General features: G+C 40.2%; 1 protein-coding gene across 4 annotated transcripts in view; it reads left to right on the forward strand.

Moving 5' to 3' along the window:
• The window catches only part of MCTP1 (multiple C2 and transmembrane domain containing 1), a 395,876-nt gene extending 377,543 nt beyond the window's left edge, over positions 1 to 18,333 (forward strand). For all 4 annotated transcript variants that reach the window (XM_075932144.2, XM_075932145.2, XM_089779319.1 and 1 more), the window contains 4 exons: positions 1,583 to 1,692; positions 4,695 to 4,804; positions 15,352 to 15,449; positions 16,519 to 18,333. In XM_075932144.2, the coding sequence (XP_075788259.2) occupies positions 1,583 to 1,692; positions 4,695 to 4,804; positions 15,352 to 15,449; positions 16,519 to 16,590 (390 nt within the window). In that variant the 3' untranslated portion in view covers positions 16,591 to 18,333. The remainder of the gene's footprint in view (positions 1 to 1,582; positions 1,693 to 4,694; positions 4,805 to 15,351; positions 15,450 to 16,518) is intronic.
• The last annotated feature ends 1,170 nt before the right edge of the window (positions 18,334 to 19,503 follow it).

Raw genomic sequence — 19,503 nt, forward strand, 5'->3', positions numbered from 1 at the left:
CAAGATTGAAAGTGTTTCTCTCACCAAGAAGTTGGTCCCAATAAAAGATATTGCCTGACCCACTTTGTCATAGCCATGTTAGTCCTAGGATATTAGACACAAGCTGACTGTGCAGCTAGATGTTCTAGGCCTCACAGTGACAACATGAAGTGATAATCCTGGATGCTTATCATGTAGATAAATTAATTGCTCTTTGAATCAAAATCCAGTACAATTTGGAAACCTAACTATGCAAGTAATCAAACTACTATATGGAATACCCTTTCCTGGACATTCCCAGAATCTATCTTTCTTTTTGTAGCTGACTCATTAAAAGCCTCTGAAGCAGCATACAGTGCATGTCATAAGAAAGTTGTAGCAACACCTTATGTAGACTGTATGTACAATGACACTTGGGGCAAAAGGAACATTGACTGTATTCATTGGACTGATTGTTGAGGTCACTGATATGCCTGACAATTTAGACACATGTCTGTCTGCTGCTGAATAGTGCACAGACGTTTGTCTGGGGAGACTGCACCTGCCATGATGTGGGTGTATCAGGATACCCTAACAGGCTATATGTTTTACTGGAATGTTAATGGATGAGAACAGCATAGTGAGTGCAGCGGGGGCCACCAGTGTAAGCATTTCTTTGTGTGCCTATACTATTCAGACCTGAAAGGAGGAGCTGCAAACCTTCCTAATATATTCAGATTAATTTGGCATTTCCCAATATTGTGTCAATACAATTGAAAGTAATACCTGCCTGATGGTGTGAGAAGGGGGAAAAAAATCTTATATGGAACTTGACAGGTTACTTTCTGAGGTCAGCAGCCTGTCCTCAGGACCTGAAGTGTGTCTGGTTCGTTACTCCCTGTACTTCCAAAGGAGTTTTTATCTCGTAATGTGGAAACCCACATTGACTGAAGAAAGTGAGCTCAGAAATCTGAGCTGTAATATAGTTGCCTGACTCTTATCGGTGACCAGAGTTCACAGGATATGAAATTGGCATCCTCAAGATAATATACCAGTGAGCGGAACTTGAGAAATATGTATTTAGAAAATGGTTACAATGGCAAATTAAGCTATGCTCCATTGTGTACCCAGTTAATATTTTGAATATTGCGTAGACAGCCTAGAGGGAAAGAATTGTAGTATCTAAGTCTAGGTCTTCTCTGCAAGGGTAAGTCAGAAAAAGAAACACAATTTGCAATATTCAAATTGCGTATCTTTTTCTGCTTTACTGTTGAAAGAGGCTTTTCCAAAATTTGGTGCATTTACATGGTGCCTAATTTCAGAAAAAAAAATGCTTTTTGCCACATCCCTTATTCCTCATAAAACAAGATTTACAGGGATGGCAAAAGAGTGCGTCCGCTTTTTCAAAAAAAAATTCCAAAAAAGCAGACGTATAGTCTAGATGAAGCCTAAGATACTACCATGTGGTAAGAGGTTTTTAAATTCTGACTTTTTACTGTTGAGCTCTGTGTATGTCTGTAATATGTATGATTTTAAAATATACCTCAGAAATATTTAGGACAATTACTATGGTCAAAAAAGTTTTCACTCAATTATTGTTGCAATTCCCTTTTTTATTTTTCAGGATAGTGAAAAAAAAGGATTTATGAATAAACTCTATGCCATCCAGGAGGTGTGTATCAGTGTCCAGAATGTCCTTGATGAAGTGGCTTCCTTTGGAGAAAGGATAAAGAAGTGAGTGCTGACATATTGGTGCTGGATTGCTCTCTGATGGTGTTCACATTTTTTTTTTCTCCAACCAAGCTGCAAAATGTTACATTCTTTTGGCAGAGGATGGCAGTTTTGGATGATGTATTGCTTAAACCTCATCATTATTTACTTTGCTTTATGCTGGCCCTTGGATGCATGAAAGTCCTGTCATTTTAATTCTGGAATTTAGAAATATATGAATTGGAAAAGAATCAGAACTGTGGCTTTGAAGTAAGAAATAAGATTATCTTTCTGTCGAGACATAACACTCTTTCTAACCTAGACATTAAAAACAGCAATACAAAGTCATGATGAAATAAATAGACCTAAATAAATATTTCAGAAATTTTAAATATACACATGTATTCTGTTACTAGTAAGGTTTTATATAGATTCGTTTCTCACCCTATTTTATGTGCAATTTTTTTTATTCTTTCAACATAAAATACAATTCACATACTTAAATCTTTAAAAAAATAAGCACTGGTTAAAGCTATACAGCATATGTATGGATTGTTTTGGAAAACAAAATTATGCAGTGTTTGCATGTGATTCTGGCCTGTAACAGAAAGTTTGGTATGTGGTTGGCATGTTAATGAATGAGTAATTTAATGTTTATTAAAGAGCAGAAACATTCCATAAAGATTCTCTCAATTAAAAGACAGGGCTAAATTCAGCCTGGACTTCTGCCAGCAGAATGTCAGGTACACGTTCCCTCTCCTTTCAAAGGGATATTTGCAGCCAAAAACGTAGGGTGCTGCACTGATTCAGAGCATCCCCTCAACAGCCTCTATCTGTAAGGTTCCGGCAGTGCATTCAATGAAATCTAGAGATCAGGGTGACAGTGTAAGTATTATTTTCCTGCCTCATTGTGAATACTCTCCTGGGTACAAAGATACAGGCTTCACACATCTCTGTACAAAGTTTGGTGAATCTAGCATATGTGGTCATTTGTGTCTCATGCTTATGAGACTGCCATATGTGCAGACTAGATTGATCTGATGGTCCCTTCTGGCCTTAAACATTGTGATTCTATGAGGATGGTGTTACAGAAAGTCGTAGTTTATAAATTTCAGAAAAGACTTTAAAAGAAGAACCTGAGAGATCTTCCCATGGGAAAATATGCCTAAAAGTGCACTTTGCAACTTTATACCAGGCTAGACACACACCAGCAGAGGTAGGCACGGACACTTCATACTGGGCAAGCTTTAAGAACAAGCCCTCTTTTGGAAAAAACTTTCATTAAAAAGCTGCATAGGGAAGTTATCTTGATGATTATTTTTTGAAAAATTTGGAATTAATTTCTTTGCTCCATTGTATAAGAAAGCAACATAATTTGCTAAACAAGTGTGATTAATGACACTTCCTATAAATCTTTGTAATGTGTTCCTAAAAATGTAAAAGGAAAATTGTACTGAATACAGTGCTAACACAGCACATAAGGAGGTTTGCTAAGTGAGGTGCCAGTGTTCCCACACATGGGGTGTTTGTGATCCATAGCACCCAATGCAAGTCACAAGAATGCGAGCAGACCCTCAACCTTCTGTTCACCCCAGATATACGCAGAAGAAGGAAAAAGAGCAGGTGTCCCCCAGGATTTAGGGAGTGATCCTACAGCAACTGACACTTACATAATGTTCACTCTGGAGACAAGTCAAAATTACTGGGGAGGAAAAGACAAACAACCGAAAGAAGCCAGAGATCATAATAAATTATAGCTAGCAATCCAGGCAATAGTAATTATTTAACCCTGGAAGCCAGAAACATTTAGCCAAAATGATCCAGGTATATATCTGGCAATAATAATTTAAAGGGACACTGTCAATTGGTTCAGAGCCAAAAACATACATATGGGAAGGCAAATGCCAGAGAGCACCCTTGTGGTCGTTGTAACTTGTATAACAATTCCTTTTAACCAAACTCCATTGAACAAAAGTTCCCCTGGGATTTTTTTAAATTGGTCTTCCTGACCTTCATTTCTTCACTGCATTTCAGGGTGGGGGACCCAGAACAAAGCTGCCTCCAGATTAGTTGACTGGCATTTCCTTTTCCCCCATATCTCAGGCTGCTCAGCAGTTGATTACACTTTGAGATCTAGGACCCACACTGACGGGTTTTTTAATCTGAAGGTTTTCATCAACCCATTCCCCTGAAACTTTTATTGGAGCCCAACTCCTCTCCCCCCCCCCCCCCCCATCTTTGAATGAATAATGCCCCTTCCCATTTTTCTTAGGCTGGTACAGCGTGGTTTCCTTATTGTATTTTCATTTCTCTTTAACCACTTTGTTTTTCCCTCCCCTTTTTTCTGTCCCCACCCCCTTTTTTTCCTGTCCTTTGCTGTCCTGTTTATTTTTCCCCTTCCCTTTCCTCCTTATATTGCCACTCATTTAGCAAAACTACCCATCGGACCTAATTAACTAACCCACTAGCAGTTGTGTGAAAGAGTCACCTACCTTGTGTACCCATGTTTGTTCACTCAGTCCTCCCCCATCGTGATTAAATGATCACTGATGGAGAGTGCTGCCACGTGTTTAAGAAAAGTGCCCTCTGAACAGCTTTTAGCTTCTTTCTCTGACCATGTATTTCATGCAGAACACAGGGGAGAATCAAATCAGATGATCCAAACAGGGCTGTATAATCTCATTCCAGTTAAGAGTGGAGGGATCCCTTGAATTCTGAGCAAATGAACAGAGGACAGAGGTCTGACAAAAATAGGGGAAAATATTGGAACTTCCAATGCTATAAACACTGGTTTTTCAGTGGCATGCAGGCACTTGTACCTTCTATCCCAGGCACTTGTACCTCTAAGTCCCAGTTTCATCTTCTCAGGGGGTCCCAGATCTCCAACATATTCAGCATCCATGCATGCTTACAGTCCTCTCACTGCTGAAGACTGTTCCATTTACAGCTGTAATCTACCTGCTCATTGTTTGTTCTTAGTTCTGTGAAGTGATTAGGCTTCTGACTTATGTTAATTTTTCATTCAGTACATTCAACTGGACTGTACCATTCTTAAGCTGGCTGGCAATTGTTGCCCTCTGTGTGTTCACAGTCATCCTGTATTTCATTCCACTGAGATACATTGTCCTTGTCTGGGGTAAGTAAAGCCTTTTTTTAACTGTCTGTGCCACTTAGAACAAACTGTTTTTTAAGGGATGAGTTATACTGTCAGTAGTTTTCAGTATTTATGGTCACAAAGCTATTCCATGATGGAAACAGACAGGTTAGTTAAACATCACAACTGTGTAAAGATTTAGGCCCACCTGCAAAGTGCATTTTTCTTGTCTGGCATTCTAGGCTTCAGCATACTATAAACATGCAGCCATGAGGATTCTTCATATATCAAAGTGTAGCTTTGTCTAGATATTACTCTGATTTATTTTCACCACTTATACACAAACAGGGGCATTTCAATCTATATAGTGCATTTAGGACAATATGTTTTTGCTGCAGCACTTTATCTTGTGAAAGTGTATGTAAAGCTTAGACACCTGCTTAAAGGGTCACCTTTAGGATAACAAAAACATATATGCTATTTTACTGGTGGATACTGAACAAAAGGGAGTTGGAGTTTGGGGGATTTTTCTGAGACACTTTAACCTCTCACTTAGGCTTTCTTTGCACTTATTTAGAAAAGCTACCTATAATATATCAGTTACAGAGATTGCTCAATGTTTTAATACATTTTTAACACAAACCCATCCCTGTTGCAGCTGTACCTGCATTCTATAAGTACACACCTTGTACAGAGAAAATAGTCTCAATTAAGTCTATGGGAGTGTGTCTTGTAGAATTCATTGTTCAGACTCAATGGCAACACACAAAATCACAGAAATGACTTCAAATAGTTTATTATATTTTCTAAATCAAGACTAGAAAATTTGAAGCAAATTGGGTGAAGGTGGAATATTTGTAGTCTTTACTAAAAGACCCAACACCAAACGTGATTATACAGTTCAGAAAGCTTGTAGTTGATGAGCTATGAACACAGAAGAAATAGGGAGCAGTTAAGAAAAATCTAGAAAAAATGAAAGCATCAGGAATGAGGAGTTTCTTGTTCAAGGATTTCATCTGATTTCACACTTCTACTGCTAACACTGCCTTGGCATGGGGTAGTCTTTTAGTTTTTTACAAAATTCCATTTTTCTCTCACATAGACTTTTGACTGAAGTTTAAACTTTTGGCTTAAGTCCAGTAAACTGCTCTTGAAATGGAACTCTGCAAAAAACACACACTCATTTTCACTTTATTTGGTGTATATTCAACTTATCTTCCCATTCATTTTTTTTCTGCATTTAAAGATAAATACTTCTTTTTATTTCATTTTTTAGTGAAAGATAGTTGGTCACCTCTAGGAAAGTAATTTGAGTTGCTTTGCAAATTCATGTGGCCATGCTGCTGTTTGTTTAATGAGGCAACTCTTCACCTAAGAAATGTCCTCCATGCAATGTCAGATAGCATCTGCATCACTAAATCTTTCTCTTTTTGCACCCATAGACTTTTTTCTCTGAAACCTCTGTTCCAAAGGATTCTTTGCTTTTTCCTCTACATAAACTTAGAATTCTTAAACATGTCCAGTGTCTCTTATGGTCCACTTGCAATCTAATTCTGTTCAAAATTGTGTAGCACCACTATGGCTAATACAGATGCCTAAATGGAAGAGTAATGTTAGGAAATTATTGGTGTATTTTTAGCTTTTATCAAAATGCTTCATCTTAAGCATTTTGAAAAGGCTTAATCACACCATTTCCTCTTACTCTCCGCTTCCTCCCACCCATTCTGCATTTCTGCTGTTCTGTTCCCCACCCCACCCTGTGTCAGTCCTCTGCTTCACCCACTCCTTTTTTTCCACATGGTTCCTGGTTACCTTCTTGAATGCTTCAGTCCCAATGGTAGCTCTTGTCCAGCTGCAGCCTCCAGTCATGGAGAGTGACTCTTGCCTCTTACTCCTCTTATGAGGTAAAATTAAGAGGAGGATCCTAGGGTTGTACATCCTTATTTATAGCTATTTTCACAGATGTCCAGACTCTTCTGGTGCTACCAAGAAGCAACTGGTCCTATATGGTCTGTGAGCTGTTGATGGAATTACAAATAGGTAGTCCACTGCCCACAGTTTTAGAATATCTTGGTTAGACACTTGATTTCTCAGTGCCTCCATGCTGGATTGGGTCTTCAGTTGGATGTGATTGAGTATTAAAATTCTCTATTCACTAATTTTAATAAGAGATAGAATTTCAAATCTTACACCAGTTACCAAATTTACTTCCATAGATTGCAAATTTCTTCTCTCTTCATGCCTTGCACTTCTGGGCAATTGTGTAGGATTGTCGATTCGCTCTGTGGAGGGCCAGCAGTGTTTCCACTGCTGTTCTGCTATGCACATTCTGTTAAAGGCATGAAATTTTATAACCTGGCCAAATTTCCATAGATGATCTACCAGCAAAAGCTGAAAAATTGAATCAGTTTATATCCCAGCTAGCTAACCCCAAACCAGAGCAGGCCATGTTCATGTCCCAGCTTACTGAGGTAATGTGATCTGGGAGACTAATGCCACTGTGGGCTCTGCTTTGACATATTTTGTTTGTACATACTTTGGGTATGAATGTTTTAGGCCCGGTATCTAATGATGCAATAGCAACTGTAATTTGGAAATGCTGTTTTAGCTTAGTTTTTCTAAGCTGTGTGTGGTGCCTTTGAACTCTGGTTGTTGATTTGAGGAAACTAGTGCATCTTTTATTTTGTGCAAAAATAAACTATCAAACCTTGCATTCTAAAAGTATTCCAAAGTTAAAATATATATTAACATCCCTCAAAGAAAACTGCAAAAGGAGCTTGAATATGGCCCAGGGGTTCTGAAGCAGAGAAGTAAAGATTACTACCTTGATTTACTGTAAAGTAAAGCAGAAAACTTAACAATTGCCTCTAGAGCTGATAGACAGTGAATTTTCATTTTGTAGTAATGAGAGTGTTCAGAAAATTTGTCCCAATTGGTGCAGAGACACTAAATTTTCTGTGGAACTCAGCTCCTGCAGTACTTAATTTTAGAAATACCAAAATATATTTCTAGAGTGAAATATGCTCCTCATGATCTGGAGTGGCTGCTGGGTCAAATCTAGCATACAGTTTTGTAACCAGAAGCAGTAGAGTTTCTGGGGCTTCTAGGATCCTCAGATCCATGACTCTCCCTAAATATTCAGAGTTGAGGCTGCCTTAGAGCTAGGGAGCCTGCTAGCCCCAGCAACACGTTGCGTATTTTAGAAACTTCATCTTTTAGTGTTCTTGAATGAAATATTGTGGAATGTCATCCCCAGCTATCTAGGCAGCTTGCTCCCCTGCCTCCAGAACTTGGGCAGCCAGCCGCTCTGGGTCCGGTATCATTGCAGAACTTCCCTGGAGCTGTCAACCCCAGAAGCTCTGGGGTTCCATCTCTGAGGAAGTTCTTCAGACCACCTGCCAGAGAGCTGGGCAGGCAAGCTAGCAAGAAACCAAGCAGGTTTTGACTGAAATGTGCCTGGCAAACAGGTTTTGAAACATGACTAGCAAGGTAGTGTTGTCATAATATATACATGTTACTACAAAATGTTTTGTTTTTGACAAAATTGGAATTTTTTCATAGAAAAATATTCCATCTCAAAAATTCCAATCAATTCTAGGTGTTACTGCCAAGATTAAAATTCAAGGAGGGAGTTACTGAGGAAAAATACTTCAAGAGCACATTTAAAGACTGATACAATCTCCATACTACAAAGTTTGGTCAATGCAAGTTGTACTGGGAAACAGTTGCTGATATTTGTATATTGCTTAGGCAGGTTTGTGCTTCTGTTGGTTCTACACCTATCCACCGTGAGAAATGTGGCTCACCATAGATGGTTACCTTTTGCTGCTGCCCAGCCCAAATGCCCTTTGGGACACTTTTGCAGTACAGGCAGTCCCCGAGTTATGTACAAGATAGGGACTGTAGGTTTGTTCTTAAGTTGAATTTGTATGTAAGTCGGAACTGGTACATATTGTAGGGGAAACTCTAGCCAAACATTTCTCCAGAGCTCAGTTTTATTCTCCCACACCTCACTTCCCTCAGTCCTTTATTCTCAAGTTGAGGTGTCTGCTGAGAAAAGCCGCTCCGCGTCTCCCTGGTCTGCTGGGGGAGGGAGGGCCCTAGCTTTGCGTCTCCCTGGTCTGCTGGGGGGAAGCAGCTAGTGCGGGGTTGCCTCACCCCGTTTGTAAGTAGGGATCCGATGTAAGTCGGATCCATGTAACCTGGGGACTGCCTGTACTTTGTGGGATGCCAGTGATTTGCTTAGGTATTTCTGGCAGTGATTAGGCAAATTACCATCTTGCATCTTGCTCCATCCTGAAGCACTTTCCACATCCTATAATTTTCACACCATTTAAAAAAAATTCCTACAGCCCTGTCTGCTGCATTTTAGTCTCTGCCATCTCTCTGGTAGAAACATGGATCCTTCACCACTCAGCATCATTCTCATGAGTGTTGCTACTACAGGATGCATGATTCTCCTGTGCTTCCAGAACTTGAATCAGTACAACCACATCCAAGATTGTGATGAGGAAGATGCAGGGATGTTCAAGCACAACAACCAGATGTTGATGGGGACAATGCAAAAAAAGTCAGGTGCTGCTGGTGTTTATGGAGATGCTCCATGTGCTGGATCACCTATTTAAGGACCTTAGAAATGAGGGCCCAATAATTGGATCGCATTGTAATGCGGGTTTAGGATGTTTAGCAGTGGTAGGTTTAGCAGTGGCTTCAGAACTGTTGGATATGACAAGCTACACTCCAATATCAGTCTCTACAGTGACACCAAAATGAAAGCTATATTGGCAGTGGACAAGCAAGTGTATCGGGATTTAGACGAGGCTGCCATTTGAAATATTATGGGATGTAGGGAGTTGTGACTATAGTATTCTGCCATGGTTGGAAAGGCTGCTGCATCCAGGATTTTTGGGCACGTGGGTCAATATTTCTCTACCACGTCTGAGTTTATAGCCTTAGCAAACTTGTATCTTGGTGAGCTTCTTAATGCTACAGTGTCTCTTTCCCTCCCCTGCTCTCTATTCCAATCTTCTCTTTCTCCTGGTCAAGGTCATACATTCAAGGCCAGCACCCCAGAGGCTACTGATTAAAACAGACAGATACAGCACTGATAGAGAGTCACAATGGAAAGGGAAAGCTAAATCTCCTGCTTTGGGCAGCAGGTTGGACTTGATGACTTCCTGAGGTCTCTTCCAACCCTATAATTCTACAAACGCTTACACTATCTATCCCCAATAATATCTTTAATGTGAAATTTTCATTGTCACTTTAGCTTTTGGCATCTCACTACAGCACTGCTCAGCAGTTCAAATCCTGGTGAGTGTTCTGTTGCACTGAAGTTTTTATTATTTGGCACCCCTCTCTGAATAGGGGTTTAAAGAAAGTGCAGAGAATAAAGGCACTATTTTCATTGAGGATGATTTTTTTGGCTGATATCTCACTGCTGAGGATGACAAAGGCCCAGAGAACTCAGCTGCAATTGATGTCCCAAAGCCAGCTGGCTCTGTATGTGGCTAGTTTGTTTACTGCAGCAGTGCCAGCCAGACTTGCAGAGTGATATGGGAAGGTATCCTATTGCGAGGGATGAAACAAGGATGTACTCCTAAGGAATCTTTGGAATAGAATTGCAAAGTGCCTCCATGAAAGCTTCACTGACATCTCCCACAAGGATAAGAGACATCCCTATGTAGATAAACAAGGTATTTTACATGGCCCCTCTTGACTACCTCAATAAGCAAAGAATTGAAAAGAAAACTTGAGCACAATACCTGTTCTGAGGTGAAATGTGTAATTGGACTACCATACCACCTTAGGTAGTTCCCTTCCCTGTCATCAGCTCATATGCATTTGCCTGGCAGAATGGGCTTGACTCCAGCAGAGTTTGAAACAGATCCTGCCTCTGTGTGGTCTCTGCCACATCTCCTCCCTGTCCCCTTCCTTGTGTAGAAAAGGCCTCAATAGTAATGCAAAAATAGCATTAATAAAATGATTACAACTTAATTTCATAAGTCATTACAAACTTGTTGATGCCTTTGTTGAATGCTAAGATAAATACTATCATTCTGTCGTGTGGCAGGAAAAACTTTATATATATAGAGAGAGAGAAAGATTTCATAGGATTTAGAATCATAGGACTGCAAGGGACCTTGAGAAACCAAGTCAAGTCCTCTTCCACCCATGGCAAGACCAAGCACCATCTAGACTATCCCACCCAGGTGTTTGTTTAACCTGCTCTTAAAAAATCTCCAATGATGGAGATTGTACAATGTCCCTGGGCAATTTATTCCAGAGCTTAACCACTATGACAGGAAGTATTTCCTGATGTCTAGCCTAAATTTCCCGTGCTGCTTTTAAGCCCATTGCTTCTTGTCTTACCACCAAAGGCTAAGGAAAATAATTTTTCTCCCTCCCCCTTGTAGCAACCTTTCAGATAATCAAAAGCTATTATCATGTTTCCTCTGTCTTCTCTTTTCCAGAATAAATAAACTCAATTCTTTGTGTCTTCTCTGAGAGCTCATGCTTTCCAGATTTTTAATCATTTTTGTTGCTCTTCTCTGGACCTTCTTCAATTTATCCACATCTTTTCTGAAATATGGCACCCAGAACTGGACACAATATTCCAGCTGAGGCCTAATCAGTGCAGAATAGAAGGGGAAATTACTTCTTTTGTCTTGATTACAACACTGCTGTTAATGCATGCCAGAAAGATGTTTTCTTTTTTTGCAATAGTGTCACACTGTTGATTCCTATTTAGCTTGACCCCAAAATCCCTTTTTGAAATACAGGCAGTCCCCGACTTACGCGGATCCGACTTATATCGGATCCGCAGTTACGAACGGGGCTCGTGTACTCCAGGGCTTTCTCCGCGTCTCCCTGGTCTGCAGACCAGGAAGACGCGGAGCAAAGCCTCGGGGGAAGCCGGCAGCGGGACAGCCCAGACGCCCCGTGGCTGTCCCGCTGCTGGCGTCCTCAGAGGCTTTGCTCCCAGTCTCCCTGGTCTCCAGCAGACCAGGGAGACTGGGAGCAAAGCCACGGAGGACCCAGGCGGCGGAACCGCGGTGCGTCTCGGTCTGCCGATCGCGTCTTCCTGGTCTGCTGTGGTGGGTGGGGCGCAGCTAGTACGTCGCCCCTCCTCCCCCCCAGCAGACTAGGCTTTTCTCCGGACGCCTTTGGCAGAGCAGCTGGGGCGCTGCCGGTTGGTCTCGCAGCACTGCTCTGGGCGCTACTGGACCAATCCGGCAGCACCCCAGCTGCTCTGCCCCAGGCGTCCTGATTCAGCCACTGCTGGTCAGTTTCAGCAGCGGCTGAATCAGGATGCCTGGGGCAGAGCAGATGGGGTGCTGCTGGGTTGGTCCAGTAGCGCCGAGGAGCAGTGCTACTGGAGCAACCCAGCAGCACCCCAGCTGCTCTGCCCCAGGCGTCCCCAAGTCAGCTGCTGCTGAAACAGACCAGCGCTGACTACACGAAGCCCGAGGCAGAGTTGCTCTGCCCTGGGCTTCCTGGAATCAGCTGCTGATCAGTTTCAGCAGCAGCTGACTTGGGGACGCTTGGGGTTCTTAAGTTGATTCTGTATGTAAGTCGGAACTGGCGGTCAGTTTCAGCAGCGGCTGAATCTGGACGCCAGTTCCGACTTACATACAGATTCAACTTAAGAACAAACCTACAGTCCCTATCTTGTACGTAACCCGGGGACTTCCTATACTCTTACCTAAGTAGCTGTTTCCCATTTTGTACGTATGCAACGGTTACTTCCAAATTGGAGAACTTTGCATTTGTCTTTATGGAATTTCAACCTACTTATCTGAGACTTTCTCCAGTTTGTCCAAATCATTTTGAATTTTCATCTCATCCTCCAAAGCACTTACAAAACTCCTTTCCCCCACCTCGGTAACATCTGCAAACTTTATAAGTGCTCTTTCTATGCCATTATCTGAAAGATGTTGATGAAAATATTGAACAGAATTGGAACAAGAACTGATCCACTTGTTTTGCAGTTCCAACATCACTGTGAACCATTGATAAAAAGGCAAATAGGATGCTAGGAATTATTAGGAAAGGGATAGAAAATAAGACCCAGAATATCTTACTGCCCCTGTATAAATCTATGGTACGCCCACATCTTGAATACTGTGTACAGATGTGGTCTCACCTCAAAAAAGATACTTTGGCCTTGGAAAGGGTTCAGAAAAGGGCAACTAAAATGATTAGGGGTTTGGAATGGGTCCCATATGAGGAGAGGTTAAAGCGACTGGGACTTTTCAGTTTAGAAAAGAGGAGACTGAGGGGGGATATGATAGAAGTCTATAAAATCATGAGTGGTGTGGAGAGGGCTGATAAAGAAAAGTTATTTATTAGTTCCCTAAATAGAAGAACTAGAGGACACCAAATGAAATTAATGGGGAGCAGGTTTAAAACGAATAAGCGAAAGTTCTTCTTCACATGGCGTGTAGTCAACCTGTGGAACTCCTTGCCAGAGGAGGCTGTGAAGGCTAGGACTATAATAGAGTTTAAAGAGAAGCTAGAGAATTTCATGGAGGTTAGGTCCATAAAAGGCTATTAGCCAAGGGATAAAATGGTGTCCTTGGCCTCTGTTTGTCAGAGGCTGGAGAGGGATGGCAGGAGACAAATCGCTTGACGGTTGTCTTCGGTCCACCCTCTCTGGGGCACCTGGTGCTGGCCACTGTCGGTAGACAGGATACTGGGCTAGATGGACCTTTGGTCTGACCCAGTACGGCCGTTCTTATGTTCTTATGTTATAACTTCTCTCTAAGAATAGTTATCCAACTGGTTAAGAACCACATTATAACAGCTCCATCGAGGCTGTATTTCCTTAGTTTATTCATAAGGTGATCATGCGAGACTGTATCAAAAGCCTTACCGAAGTCTAGCTATACCATTTCTACCACTTTCCCTTATCCACAAGCCATCTTACCCTATCAAAGAAAGCTATCGGGTTAGCTTGATGTGATTTGTTCTTGACAAATTCATGCTATTTTTTATCATCTTATCTTCTAGATGTTTGCAAACTGATTCATTATCTTTTCTGGTTCAGAAGTTAAACTGACTGGTCTGTAATTTCCTGGGTTGTCCTTATTTCCCTCTTTATAGATGGGCATTATATTTTCACTTTTCTAGTCTTCTGGAGTCTCTCCTGTCTTCCATGACTTTTAAAAGATTGCTTATTTTCAGCAGTTATAAACTGCCTAGTTATTTATTTATTAATAAACAAAATCTACTTGGCTTTAAACAAATTATTTTGTCCCTACATAAATATATGTATCTAATAAAATGGTAAACTGCATTCACAATAATTCTGAGAAACAATTTCCTTTGGAATTAACTCGAGAAAAGCACCCCCAGGAGTGGTTTACTATACAGGGTGTAATCTCTTTTAAAGCTCTCTGCGGAGACAAAGATATTGTAATGGAAATCACCAGGGACTTGTGGTATTTTTTGTTTGCTTTATTTAATAATAAAAATGTTTAATAATTGTGACTATTTTTCTTAGTCTTAAACATGGTGTCTCCTAAAGTACATAAGATACCCTCTGACTAAATAGTGGGAGCCACCTCTTTGAGTTGGTAGCCAGAAAAACAATAAGAACTAGCCTACCACTTTGTGTTGCTCTCAGCTAAATATTTTAGTAATTTTTAAAATAGTTACTTTGTTTTTCCAACAATTTAAAATGATCCTTTTCCACTCCATCTGTCCCCTCTTCACTGTTCACAAAACAGGTCTCTATCTGAGGTTGCAAACAAAGTGTTGAGGGTAGTCTATAGTGTGTTGGTGGGCACACAACCAAGTATAGCATGAAGTTTGTTATAAAACAGCAGGTCTGGTGGCAACAACAGATTTATTGTTGCCCTCTCTTGCCTTCTGGTATCCTAGGGAAAGTTCCTTTGTTTTCAGGTGGCACTGTTGCCACACAGATGTCAGTATTTCTATGGCTGTGCACAGCCTTTTCTCTCCCATAGGCCACATAGATCCAGAATTTCTTGCCTGTTCTCAGCAGGAGTGCTGCTGTGGTTGTGACTGGTGCTGGTAGGTTTGATGCACACAGGGAGCTGGTGGGGGCAGTTAGGAAAAGGAATTTTAAAAACACAGGAAGTTTCAAAAGGAGGGGTGAGTGGGTGATGCACAGCTTCTGGTCTTTGGTCACAAATTTCAACTCCATAGCCACAAGGTCACAAAGTGGCCACTGTTGAAAGAATTAGGGGCACTGTGGGACAGCTACTGGAGTGCAGTTAGTATTGACATAGGGAGTGCAGCATTTATACTCACACCATTTCACTCTGAAATAGATCAACTGTGGCTTTGCATCAGTTGGGAAGATGGTATCACTGCATCACTGTAATGATGTTCAAATGTTGATGTAGACAAATCCCATAACTAGGTGGATTCAAGTCAATTTACATTGACATAACTTTGTAATATAGGCCAGGCCCGAGTATACAAGTTCACTAAGTGATTGCTAAAAATCAGACTATGAAATGCATCTTAAAATCTTTGTCAGAAGTTTGCCAGAAATGTTTTTAACAGATGGTATAAAAAAAAATCCAGAGATTTTAATATTTGAAATATCCCTCTTTCAGGCATCAATAAATTTACTAAGAAACTTCGCAGTCCATATGCGATTGATAACAATGAGGTACTTGACTTCCTTTCCAGAGTTCCCTCAGATGTACAAGTGGTGTGTATATATTTTTTAAATTCTCATATAGTTGTTGGTTTAACATTAGATTATTAATTCTATGGCTTAGTTTTAAAATAAGAAAAATCATTTTGTTTTGACTTTGATTTTTAATTTTTATGGTCTAAAATATCAACAGGCTGGTGAGTCTTCTATACGTTTTTTTACTATTTTTTGCCACTGTTGTGGCTTGAGGGATCCTCAGGGCAATCAGTTAATAAAAAAAAAAACGTTTTGGGAAATGGTAGCATGTGATGGAGTTGCTGTTATCCAATCACCGGGGCTCTTGTAAATATCACCAGAGTAACATAGTGCTGGGGTTTGTTTAGGAAGTACTGCTGCCTTAGGCCATCAGCCCCGGAAGAGAGGAAATGGGAGAGCACATAATGAAAGAAAATTCAATAGTGCAGAGTCAGGGGTAGGCTCTTTTGTGACAGCACTGTGAATCTGAGTTGTTGTTACCACCTATTTTTCTAAGGTGAGAATTTTTTGTTTTATTTACTATAGGTGATGAGGTCACCCTTTTAAAAAAGTTATGAAGCTTGTGCACTTATATTGTGGTGTGGGATCTTACATGAACTGTTAAGTGTTGCAGAATGATGCTTTTATAAATCTCTAAGTAGAGCAAGAGGCTAGGCTTTCAGCATTTTCAGATGCTGGATTAAATTCATACTCTGTGTGAATAGGAGTTGCACTATCATAATAGTGTCAGCTTTGCATTACTGAAGAATGTATTAAATAAAAGACTGCAGAGAATTTTTATTGATCTCTTTCAACTGGATACTCCTTTATTTTCAGTGTAATAATTTTTGAGGAAAACACAGACTTCACTAGTTTTCATCAATGCCCTTTTTATTTCCTGGTAAGATTTTTCTAATACTGATTTTGCTGCTTACTCCACATCTATCACTTGTATGGATCTGCAGCTGGGGTGCAAAAATCATAAGCTTGAGGCAGGATAGTAATTTGCCCAAAGAAGAAAAATAAAAGCCTCTTGTTTTTTGGTACTCTTTCTTTGCTGGTGAATGCTTACCTGACCAGTTTATTTCTGAACATTCTGTTTAAACAGGTGCAATATCAAGAACTAAAACAAGATCCCAGTCACAGCCCAAATAAGAGGAAGAGAAACAATCCTGGCTAGCCAACTTCATCTACTGAGGAGTCTAACATCTGCTGAGGCAAGATAAAAGAAAAAGCCCATGGCCTAGAAAGCATTACTTTACTTAAGCTTTTTATTTATTTGCTTTTTTAATCACAATGGAGAGAATTTGTAAATACTGTACAAAGGCATTTCACTGAAAATATAGTAATACTGTACAGACAAATTTGATGAAGCCTTCACATATGGGTTATGCTGTGTGGAAAGCCCGTGACTGAGGACATAACACAATAAAAGTACCTAATGTAAATTAAGTGGTAGATGCGTAATATCTTTTGATGGTAGAAGACACGTAAAACTATTAAAATTCAAGTCATGCTGATTAAATTTGCCAAAAATATAAATTAGATTTGAAAATGTAAGTGCAGTTTTATTTGAACATTAATATTTTTAACCAACATATTTCCATTACAATTTTTTGTTTTATACCATTCAATGAAAATAAGAGTATAATGGAACTTACTACGTTTAGACCCTCTTAACTTCTGGTTCAGTGTATTCAGACTGACTCAGGATGCCTATAAACTGATGAGAAATGCACCAAGTGCAAATCTCTTATTGGAGCTCCATTAATTGAAGAGATTCCTGCCTTTATCATTCCATTATGAGACTTTAAAATACATATATAAAAATACTGCCAGATTTGTAACTGACTGCATATCTTACTTTTTATACGTACCACTAATATTAATTTGTACTAACTAGTTTAGTGAAGGAAGTACATAGTTCAGTTGTAAAGAAGATTCTGCCAAACAAAATCAATATTGCTTCAGGTATTCGACTATGAACATCATTTGTGCACATACAGTTGTTTAATGTTAAACTGACAATGTTTTTCCTTTCTAATTAATTACAAGGACATATTAAAATACTTGATTGCATACTATCTTACCTGTTACTAATGACATGCAGAGTAGAAGAAAAATTCAGTGTGATAAAAGTGATGCCAGTTCTATTTCTTTTTTTAATAGAGACCTACCATAACGCATGAAAGTCTATTTTGTAAATTAAATGACACACACAATTTACATTTCAAATGTTTTAACAGCTATTGTATAAATAATACCTAGGGATATATTCTCATCTCTCTGCATGGAGAATTCTATACCTAAAGTTACTCCCCACCTAGGTGTGTAATACACAATAACTGGAACCCTAATTGTTAGATCAATTATCAAAATTCCCTGTAATATTACTGGGAGTATTGACTGAGTAGGAACTGCAAGACTGTAACCACAAGAGAAATTATCTGTGCCATATGTTGTAGAGCAGCTGGCTTATGTTGTGATTGCAAAGAAAGTTGTATTGCACTACTATTGCAGTTAAAGTGTGTGCAGGGAAATGCGTATATATGTGCCTAAATAATTAACTGCATTGCTCATGAGAACTAATTTGGAAACTTAGTTTTGTTGTAAAGATATGTTGCTAATTTCAGTGTTTCCTATAATAGTTATTTTGATCTTTTCTGTTTGTATAACATGCCTGAAAAAATGCCACTCCTATTACCATTCTATGAAAAGGCTTTGACCTAAATGTGCTTCAGTTAGATCATTGTTATAGGAATCTATTTAAAATGCACCTATACCCATCCTTTCACTGTTGGTTGCTGAAGAACAATACACAATTAATGAAAAACTCCTCCATACTTAAACATTCTTATTGATGGGACTTTTGTTTGAAATAGCTTTCAATTTGATAAACTGTAAAAAAATTTTTGTCCCCTTATCCATTTGTGTGGACTTTCTCTGTTGTACTGAGAGCCTTGTAGTCGGTATCATCAGATGTTGTGCAATTTCCTATTCTGCATTTCTAATATTTAGTTCTGTGGTAACGTCTACCTTATGAACATTTACAGTATTGTCCAGCTACACTGGAAAGTGGTTTGAGCTGCTAATTTCATTCATGTGTGAGGTACTCTGAGCCATTTAAGAAAGTGTGAGTAATTCCATAAGCAGATAGGGAAGGGGCTTCCATCAATGTCCCCTCTTTGCTATTCTTCTGCCCCCTTCAAATGTGGATTAAATGGAGTGTGTGTGTGTGTGTGTGTGTGTGTGTGTGTGTGTGTGTGTGTGTGTGTGTGTGTGTGTGTGAGAGAAACTATGGAGGACCTCTATGGCTTCTGCTCCTTGGAACAAATAGCTTTTTAAACTCCTTCACCAACCCATTGATTTATGCAGTATGCACAGTGGACAGCTGCGCCACATTTACATAGGCTAGGACAGTGGTCCCCAATGTGGTGCCCATCGGCACCATGGCGCCTGCTGAGTGAGCAGGGCTGGTACAAGCCATTCTTGTGCCCCGGGCATGCGGCGCATGCGCAGCCCCACCCCCGGGGGGGGGGGCGGCAACCCCAAAAGGTTGGGGACCACTGGGCTAGGATGTCATCCTTTAAGTTCTGTTTCATGTTTACTGCCAAAGCCTCCAACCCTGCTGTGGGGAAGATTACCCCCTTACCCCGCACACTTTACATTAGCCTATATTTTCAGAATGCACTCAGGGCACTGTAATAATTGCTTCTCCCTCCCACCTCATCAGATTGGCTATTTCTCCACTTCTAAGGGAAGGTGCTGCTCGACTGACATGGACCTATCGGGTCTGAGAATCTTCCCTATCCCCTGGGCAGCAGCAGGTGAGGACAAATGGGTCAGCCTCCATCAGCTGACCTGCTCTGTAGCAAAAAGTCACTCTTGAGCTTGCTTGCCCTTAAAATGCGTGCACCTTTTCCTATCTAAACAGCCTCCACTGCTTAATGTACGACGAGATCATTAAACAAAAACATGCTGTCAAGTATGTTAGAGATTTGGCAGCATTTTTGTTTGGTGACCTGTACTCTTGTTTTCTCATTAATTTTATATGCTGGAAGAAGCATGGACTAGAGCTGAATGAAAACTGCAG

The sequence above is a fragment of the Pelodiscus sinensis genome, chromosome 6 (genome assembly GCF_052426305.1).
Source record: "Pelodiscus sinensis isolate ZL-2025 chromosome 6, ASM5242630v1, whole genome shotgun sequence".
In the NCBI taxonomy this organism is placed as follows: domain Eukaryota; kingdom Metazoa; phylum Chordata; order Testudines; family Trionychidae; genus Pelodiscus; species Pelodiscus sinensis.